General features: G+C 31.2%; 1 protein-coding gene and 1 pseudogene across 1 annotated transcript; one reads left to right on the plus strand and one right to left on the minus strand.

The window, feature by feature from the left end:
• Positions 1–1,303: 1,303 nt before the first annotated feature.
• Positions 1,304–3,275, plus strand: LOC105139839 (4-hydroxyphenylpyruvate dioxygenase-like; annotated as a pseudogene).
• Positions 3,276–4,594: 1,319 nt separating this feature from the next.
• On the minus strand, positions 4,595–5,511 carry LOC105139838 (GDSL esterase/lipase At2g42990-like). The gene is made up of 2 exons (XM_011046448.1): positions 5,263–5,511; positions 4,595–5,007 (listed from the first exon to the last, which is right to left on the minus strand). The coding sequence occupies exons 1-2, from the start codon at positions 5,465–5,467 to the stop codon at positions 4,814–4,816; spliced, it is 399 nt and encodes a 132-aa protein (XP_011044750.1). The 5' UTR covers positions 5,468–5,511; the 3' UTR covers positions 4,595–4,813.
• Between the last annotated feature and the right edge of the window lie 4,382 nt (positions 5,512–9,893).

Raw genomic sequence — 9,893 nt, forward strand, 5'->3', positions numbered from 1 at the left:
AAGGTGTTGATGTTATAAATATGTTTTATGGTATTATTAAATTTATTAACCCAATAATATAAAAATGACATTTATTCTTAGCATAATGAATTAAAAATATATGAATTAATAAATTATAAATAAAAAAATTATGAATGTTAATTACAGACTAAAATAAAAGTTAATCTTTCTAATAAGAAACAAAAGATAAATGTAGATGTAACCTTAGCTATCCTTTTTATTTTATACATTTCAATCTATTTATTTAAGAGCTTTATTCTCATTGATATGTACATATGAATTTTATTTTTATAAATATATCATATAAATACAACTAATCTATAAAAAAAAAACTTGTCAAAAAAATAAAAATAAATTACAATAATTTTTAAAAAAAATGTAAAATTACATAAACATCCAAAATATTAATTGCAATCTTAAAAATAGTTAAAGTACACATTTAAAAAATAAAATAGAGAATATTAATTAAAATTAATTAAATTTACAATAAAAATCAGGCGTTGTTTGGCTTTAAAAGCTATGAGCTGCTGGGAAAATCCTCAGGCATGCTTGGGGTCCCATGCTATTTTTCAAAAAAAAAGAAGCAAATGGTAAGTCATCTGGTCGTGTTTTTTTTTTTTTTTAATATATCTAAGGTGACGTCTGGTCCGCTAGAACATTTTCTAGTAATTTTGATTGTCAGAGAGATGGGGTACGAGTTTTCGTACTCAAAAACTTAAATTTTAATTTGTTTTATAATAAAAGGACATTTTAAAAATCTAAATAAATATATTTTTAGCTTCAAAATACCTTCTAATTAATCTAAAAATAAAAAAATAAACTATTAAAATCTTTTTACTATCCCCTATTTACTTTTTTTTAATTATAATTAAAGGTAAAACTATCTTCATTAAACATCTTTTTTAAGACAAATCTATTAACACAAGATCAAATGTCTTATGACTAGAAAGTGATCAGTCAAACCTTTTCCCTTTCTGTCTACTCTCCCCCTCCCCCAACTTTCTCTTCTTTTTATCAGTTTTCAAGTAAACATGATAAAAAAATAGTTTTAAATCAAAACATAATTTTATTTATTTATTTAGGATTCATATATTTTTTAATTCATTATATATTATTTTTTCATTCATTAATTAATATATTTTAAGAAAACAAAAAACACATTCATAACACTAACTCTTTCTTCTCTTACATTAAAAATCAAATTTAAAATCTTACACGCAAGATAATGTGGATACAATATCATAAAATAAAATAAAAACATGTTGTATCACTTCATTTTTCTTTCGAGATACAGACCCTGTAAGATAAGGTGCTGGCCTCGAAATCCGCTTGCACCCAGGCGTGCATTTCTAAACTCCAGCTCTAGCCGATAAGTACGAGAACGATTAACTTGACACGTCGTATAAAATCCACAGTCCTCATGTTTCAGAATTCTCTGACTTGATAGGACATGATCATCTGCAAATGCCATTCCGAGCCCCTTTCCAGTTTAGAGTGGTAAACCAGAAAAATTGAGAGCCGACACAATGGGCAAAGAAAATGAGACATCAGAGACACCAGGTAAGTTCAAGCTAGTCGGTTTCTCCAACTTTGTTAGAACCAACTCACGGTCCGACCTTTTCAAAGTGAACCGTTTCCACCACGTTGTATTCTGGTGCTCGGACGCAACAAACACGGCACGCCGTTTCTCTTGGGGACTCGGCACACACACGCCTCTTACCTCCTTCGCTCCGGCCACCTAGACTTTCCCTTCACTGCCCCGTATTCTCCCTCTATAGCTTCGATGGACGTCAACCTCTCCCACACCGCTACCGCCTCCATCCCCACCTTCAACCACGAAACCTGCCGCAACTTCTCCGCCAAACACGGCCTCGCAGTCCGCGCCATCGCCATCGAAGTTGACGACGCCGAGCTAGCCTTCACCACCAGCGTGGCACACGGCGCCAAGCCCTTCAGCCTCTCCAATCCTCCTTGATAATGGTGCCGTTATCACCGAGGTTCACCTCTACGGGGACGTCGTTTTAAGATACGTAAGCTACAGAAATTCTGAAAACGACGATTCTAGCCCTGACAATTGGTTTTTGCCTAAATTCGAGGCAGTGTCATCGTTTCCTTTGGATTACGGGATCAGGAGATTAGACCATGCGGTTGGAAACGTTAAGGAGTTCACTGGTTTTCATGAGTTTGCGGAGTTCACGGCGGAGGATGTTGGGACTAGCGAGAGTGGGTTGAATGCGGTTGTTTTGGCAAATAACGAAGAGACAGTACTGTTGCCAATAAACGAGCCGGTTTTGGGGACTAAAAGGAAGAGTCAGATACAGACTTATTTGGAGCACAATGAAGGGGCTGGAGTGCAACATTTGGCGCTTGTGAGTGAGGATATTTTCAGGACATTGAGGGAGATGAGGAAGTGCAGTGCAGTTGGGGGATTTGAGTTTATGCCTTCGCCACCGCCCACTTATTATAAGAACTTGAAGAGTAGAGCTGGGGATGTATTGAGCGATGAGCAGATTAAGGAGTGTGAGGAATTGGGGATTTTGGTTGATCGAGATGATCAAGGGTCTTTGCTTCAGATTTTCACCAAGCCTGTTGGTGATAGGTATTTCCAAAACTTCTTTGATAGAGCGAATTTATTATTGCTTTATAGGATGGATAGTTTTGAGTTCATTTATTTTATCTTATGAAGTTTTCTTTGATCTTATGGGATCGCTAATTGTTTCCTTTAAAAAAAAAGTGCTGGAAACTTAATGTTAATGGGGCATCTTTAAAATAAGTTTTGGATCATGAACAAGGTTTAGTTAGGCCTCTGGCTAGGAAAATCCGAGGGGATTTATATATTTAGTTGTGGTTTTGGCAGGCCAACAATCTTTATAGAGATAATTCAGAGAGTGGGGTGCATGCTCAAGGATGAGAAGGGAAGGGAATACCAGAAGAGTGGATGTGGAGGATTCGGGAAAGGAAATTTTTCAGAGCTCTTTAAGTCGATTGAGGAATATGAGAAGAAACTTGAAGCCTAAAGAATTTCAGAAACAACTTCAGCATGAGAACTTGAGAAGCTTCCTCTCTTGGCTGGTCTTTCTGGAAAACATGCTTTTTAATGCTCAACAAGTTTGTTGAACCATCCATTCACAACGTAAATTGTTGATATATCAGTGAACTGCGGTAATAACTCAGGATCCATGCTGTAAGTTACTGCATGCTAAATAGAATTCTGAACTTCAAATTTTACATCGCAGTTGTTATTTATTTATTTATTTATTTATCCCTGAAGCATGTGGAGCAATTGGCCTTATAGTTGGAAATTGGAATATCTAGGCTAAATGTGGTCGTGGATTGCATAAATATCAGACAACCTCTGTCTAGTGTTTCTCCTAAAGTCATTCCCTTGAAAAGCTCTGTTGGGTCACATTATCTTTAATCCCAAGTAAGAAAACAAATTTTAAAGCAAAACATTCATCGGCTTTGCTTCTTTTTGCAATGAAATTATGACGGAGATGAACTGCATGGAAAACTTCTTCCTCTTTAGGCTGAAACAGAATTTGGTGTTTTTCATAGATATGGGAGCGCACTTAGATCATTATTCCGATGAATTCATAAGGATTGGTTTTCTGTTGTTTAGAATGGATGAATTCCTAAAGCTCGAGGCTCTATTTGGGAAAATTATGCTTTCTATGTTATAATTATGCTTTCACTTACTTCTGCCATTTTTCAGTGATCTTGTGTTATAAAGTTGGCAACTGAAGCCAGATTGGTTAGGTTATCCTTTAACCGTGAAAGTGAGACAAATCACGCATGACAATCTTTGCAGATGTTGCTTATGGAAAATGAACTTGATAATGTTCTGTAAGCTATTGAATTATGTAATTAAAACATAAATTGTTGAAAGATATCAGTAGCGGTTCTTTCAACTCAGAGTCAGGCCATATTTCGAACTACAAATTTTATCCTGCAGTTTTTAGTTTCAAGCCAGAAGTTGTTTTTAACCACAACCACTCTACTTATTTCTAGACTAAGTTTTCTGAGAAGCCATTCCTTGAATTTGAAAATTTTGGATAGCAATAGCTTATATATACAATAGTTCAAGTTATTAAAATACATCTCAAAATATAATTTATATTATTTTTTAATATATTTCTGAAGTTAAAACCTTTTGAATTTGAAACTTATATAAATTTACATTATTTTATACTTAATTTTTATCAAAATTTTAAATCATGACTGCTTAGTCATCAAGATTCTGATATCATGTTAAAAAAATATTTCAATCCAATAATTTAAATTATTAGATGAAGTTTCAAGAAATTTTAAATCATGACTGTTTGATCATCAAAATTCCAATATCATGTTAAACAAATATTTCAATCTAATAGTTTAAATTATTAGATGAAGTTTCAAAATATAATCTATATTATTCTTTAATATTATTATCTTTTTAGAATGAATATTAATAAGGATGAGAATTATTCTGAATTTAATGTATCTGAACTCAAATGGATGGAGTTTTCTTAAATAGTTATTTTATCTAGGGTATTGGATATAGTGTATAAATTTTGCTAATATATATATCATGTATTAAAATATTTACATTTTTTGTAATTCAATATAATATATACACATCTTAAAATACACATGCATACCATCTAGGCTACAAATATCTAATTTCGTAAATCCAGACCAACAGTCATTGCTCTCTCTAAACACCACGGTCCATACATGTACCACCACCGTAGTATTCATTCAACACCCATGAATATAGCTACCTTCCTTTTTCTCCGAAATTCAACCAGACAACCACCAACAATCACACTGCAACTCAAAGAAATTTTGACTTAAGATCCTTGAATAAATAAGCCGAAATTATTTGATTTGTTCTGTCAGTGAGATGAAAGGCGTCCCAAATGACATATTTGGCGGCATCTGTGCATGTAAGTGGATGTTCTCGAGCACACATAATTCCCATCTCAAATGTTCCTGGGCCACAACATCCTACTTCAGCATTCTCAAATCCTGCAATGAAAACACAGCATTATTTGACTCTGAACAGATTAGAGTTCCACCGGATGAGGAGGAGGAGGACGGGAAGAAAATCTCAATTACAAATCACATTGTTTTGTTTTTGTCTGATGTGACAGTTAGTAGTTAACTGATCTACTCCTTAAATCAGTTGAGGGACCAGCTCTTTTTGGTTAGTTTAATGTCGTCAATAGCAGTGGCAGAGAATAGCAGATGCTGACTAACCAACAAAAAAATAATCAAACTTGCCATACAGTGAGGATGCTGTGATGAGTTGCAACAGTAAGTCCTGTGGATTTGAAAACAACACTTTCATTCCAGGAAGTTCATCGTTCAGTTTTGGCACCAATTGATTCAATTTTCCATTAAATTCCAAAGCAAGATCGTTGTATTCCTTCACACAGATGTTAGGATGCATAAAATTTGTAGCTCTCTCCATTGGCAAACACCCCATTGGAGAAAGCCCTGTAAGGGATAATTTCCGAGCTCCAAGAGCATAAAGTTACATTATATCCGTTCTTAATAACCTTATATGTTACTTTTTATCGCTTCTTAATACGATGGTTAAGATAAACTTAAGTTGTATACAGATATTATTTTTAAAAGATATTTTTTTAATGCAAGGTTATTTTTTTAGAATTTAACAAGTTTTTTTTTTAAACAAGAGTTATAAAAATAAATAGACCATGATTGAAAATAAATATCAGCAAGCTTTGCAAACACTTTACAAACACATGAAAATACTAAGTTTTGCAAATGCAAAAAAATACTATATTTTTCAGCACACCTTAATTGTAAAAAATATATAGTATATATGAACAGCTAGCATGTAACAGCTAGGTAGAAAATAAATTAAAAAATTATTACAATAATTTAAAATATAAAAAAGTTGGAATTCCAAGTATTTTAAAAATTATGGTTTCAATTTAAAAGCCAAAAACAAATTATTATTAAGGACAAAAGGTTTGAAAAGTATAAGTATTGCCTTACACATAGGCTAATTAGAGGTTTTCCTCTTACTCAGCTTAGTTCAATATACGTGAGCCAACAATCTTTTCCTTGTTAGTTATTATTTTATATTAAAATTTATTATATAAATATTAAAAAAATTATTTTTTTTAACGTAAAATAAAGAGTTCTATATATACTTTATGTTTACATGAAATAAATTATATTTTTTAATATAAAATTAATTTTTTTAAATAGTCTTTTATTATTTACAACAAAAAGTCTGATAAAGCTTATATTTTAAAGTATTTTTTATTTGAAAATATATTAAAATATTTTTTATATTTTAAAATCAACATAAAAAATAATCTAAAAATATAAAAAAAACATTAATTTAAGAAAAATATTCGAATTTTAATAAATTAGTGTTTTGACCAGAGTGAAACACCCCTGGACCTCACTGGCCTCGTTGAGACACTTACGATTTCATGCAGGGTTATGAAGACGTCAGCTCCCCATGTGGGCGCTCGCTTCCTACTAATTTGCTTGTAATATAAATACCACTGCCAGTTTTTTTATAAAAAAAAAAGTTGATGAATCTATAAATTACCAAAAAAATAAATTTTCCAGTGTTCTTGACGAGAGGTGCCACTGGCATGTGAACGAGAACGACAGCACAAGGAGGTCTCCCATCATAAGTCCTCCAACATACGTCAACACGCCACAAATTCTTGTTTGTAGCCATGGGATATTCACGAATCTTACATCGTTTTTTTTAATGTTCATAGGATAGTATTAAACAAACAAATTTTATGATGCCACCGCCTACCAGTATCTTTAAAACCATATTGAATTTAATTTTATACGTGATTTTGATATAATTACTAATTTATTATAATTTTTATATTTAAAATAAAATATTAAATTATATAATTCAATTCAATTATACTATTTGAAATAATATATATTATAATAAATTGAATTAGCAATTTTGGTTATTTTGCTTGTAATTCAACAATCAAATATAACAAGCAAGAAATCACAAGATCTGAGCATTAAATTGAAGAAAAGAAAAATCAGACCTATAAAATTTAACTCAAATTAAAGAAAGGTAAAATCAGATCTATAAAACTTGTTAATTATCCTCTAACTTGATTTCTTGATTTACTGATTTGTCCTACCTATTTCGGGTACTATATATTTGCCTCGAATTCTGAGTAGATAGTAGTGAGTGCCTGAATTGGGAACTCGAGAAACCATTAACAAGATGACGATTCAGACATTAATTATACCATGTTCTATCTGGGACTCTTCTCTAAATGGAATCCTTGTCTGTACAATTGTCGTTTAAAATGGCTGATTTTAATCCTTTTTTGTAATCTTTATTTACTATGATATTGTGCTAATATTGTTATAGCTTCACTTATCTATATAAATCTGGTTTATTTTTTACGGAAAAAAAAATATATTATTTCGCCCTTTATCACTGAATATTTCAACAAGGACAAAATAGTACATTCCTTTTCTACATGCATAATTTACAGAAAAAGAATACTACATGACATATAAAATGCTCTCAACTCTAGCAGGGCTCATGTAGTACCTCTGTGGAGAAATCAACAACATTACAAGGAACATGTGATTCCTGGCTTTTGAAGTCATCACCTAAGAACTCCAGATTAGTTTTCGTTAAAATACAAATCAGGAAAAACCATGCAAAACCAAGTCGTATATAGAAGATAATCTTTAAGCATGAGGAGCAGAGAATATACATATTAAGGACATACCTCGATCCATGGAAAATCCATTACGGCTCAATCCCTGAACTAGAATAGAACACAAGAATACTATGATAGCAGTACAAATCAAAAAGATCAAATGAACTATCAAAAAACCATTGCTTACATTATTAACAATAGCAATAAAGATCACATGGATCAAGGAATTCAAAAAAAAAAAAAACCATTGCTTACATTATTAACGTATGTTGGATGTTTGTTAAGCAATGATGGTTGTTGTAACAACGAAAGATTATGGTGTATGGTGGAGTGAGATGGTGATTGAAGAAGATATAGAGTTATGCGGACTAGTAGTTGCCAAAAATTAGGGAGAAACATAATCTTAAATAATTCATTGAAAAGAAAATTATCTAAACTCATAAACCCTCGAAAAGGTGAATCAAAATCCTATACCATAAGCAAACAATATAATCATAACCTAGGGGGAAAAAAACCTTGAACGTACAAAAGAAAACATAAATATTTAACGCAACCAAAGAAGAAACATACCAAGAAAAGAGCTGCAAGAAAGAGCATAGACTAGAGAGTTGCAGGCAGGAGAGATCAAGAGAGTAGATGAGTAGAGGTGGGAGTAGGGGGCTAAGGGGGCATGCGACTGCATCAGTGAGGTATTGGTTTATATTTTGAAAAAAAAATCATTTTATATTTAGTTTAGCTTTTATAGTCTATTTGGTTTTGGTAATGTTATTAAATCCAGGTAGAAAGGTAAATTTTAAAATTCCTTGACCTAGTTCCTTGCCTAGCACGATGATGAAGTGTAAAATTCAGATAAATTTATGCAACGTGCCTATTCAAATAGCTCCATTCTTTAATATTTAAAAAAACTCTCTTAAAAGAATGTCGAGAATGTCTTTGGGTACCTTTTTCGGAATATTTGAATACATTTTGATATTAAAGTTAATAAATTTATAAAAAAGAAGAAGAAGAATAAATATGCTTAAATAACTTTTATGTTATGAAATTAGGGTATTCTTATATTGATATCTTTTTAATGTAAAAACACTTAAACCTCTTACCTCATAATTCAAAAAGTATTTAATTCTTTTTTTGTTCTAAGATAAAGAGGTTGAAGGATAGTTTTATCATGATAATATTTTTAAAGGATAAACATCTCTAATATAAACATTAATGAGTATAAATGGAGAAAGATATCTTTTATATAAGTATTAATAGGAGATAAATATTTCTTATACAAGTATTAAAAAACATTAGTGAGAAATAATATCTTTTACACAAGTATTAATAGAAAGTATTTCTTATACAATTATTAAAAAGAAAAGAAAAAAAAAGATATAGGGTATGTTTTTAGACTTAAAAATGAGACTGAGACTAAGATCTGTCCTTTAAGGTTGGGCTCGAGCTCATAACAATTATTAAAAAGAAAAGAAAAAAAAAAGATATAGGGTATGTCTTTAAACTTAAAAATGAGATTGAAACTAAGATCTGTCCTTTAAGGTTGGGCTCAAGCTCACACCCAAGCCCACCACACCTAAACTTGAGGTTTGGTGATTTTATTTATGATTTGATAAATATGAATTTATATTTTTTATTAATTTATAATTTTTATTTTGATAATAATTATGTTAATAAGAATAATATAAATAATTGTAATAATGACAATAATGATGTCCTCATTAATAAAGTAGAGGTATCATAGCAAAGAGAACATAAAAGTTGTTTGGCAAAAAACAAATTATTGATTTAAATTGTATTGATTATTTTAATTACAAAATTACTACTATCACAAATTTAGATTTGTTCTGGTGTATTTTTAAGATTATTTAAAAAATTATAAATAGTTTAGAGAAGCAAAAGAAGATTTTATAATAAAAATTCGAATAAAAATATGTGTAATAATGCTACTAGATAGAATTATATATTCTTGTATTTATTATTTTTCTTATATTGTTTCCATTTACTTTCACATTCCAATATCTAATTGAATAGACTTTAAAAACAAAAATCAAATTCCATCTCTCATCAATATATAATTTGAATGGCCTCCAGGAAGCGGAAGCACTCCCTCTACAGGCTATATAGAAAGTCAAGGAGAGCCCGCCAGGAGCTAGAGCATGGCAAAAATGAAAGCTTCCCATCTCTTCGGCTGCCTGCGTGAGATTAGCCGAGGGAAGA

This window comes from Populus euphratica, unplaced genomic scaffold, assembly GCF_000495115.2.
Source record: "Populus euphratica unplaced genomic scaffold, PopEup_1.0 scaffold185.1, whole genome shotgun sequence".
Classification (NCBI taxonomy): Eukaryota; Viridiplantae; Streptophyta; class Magnoliopsida; order Malpighiales; family Salicaceae; genus Populus; species Populus euphratica.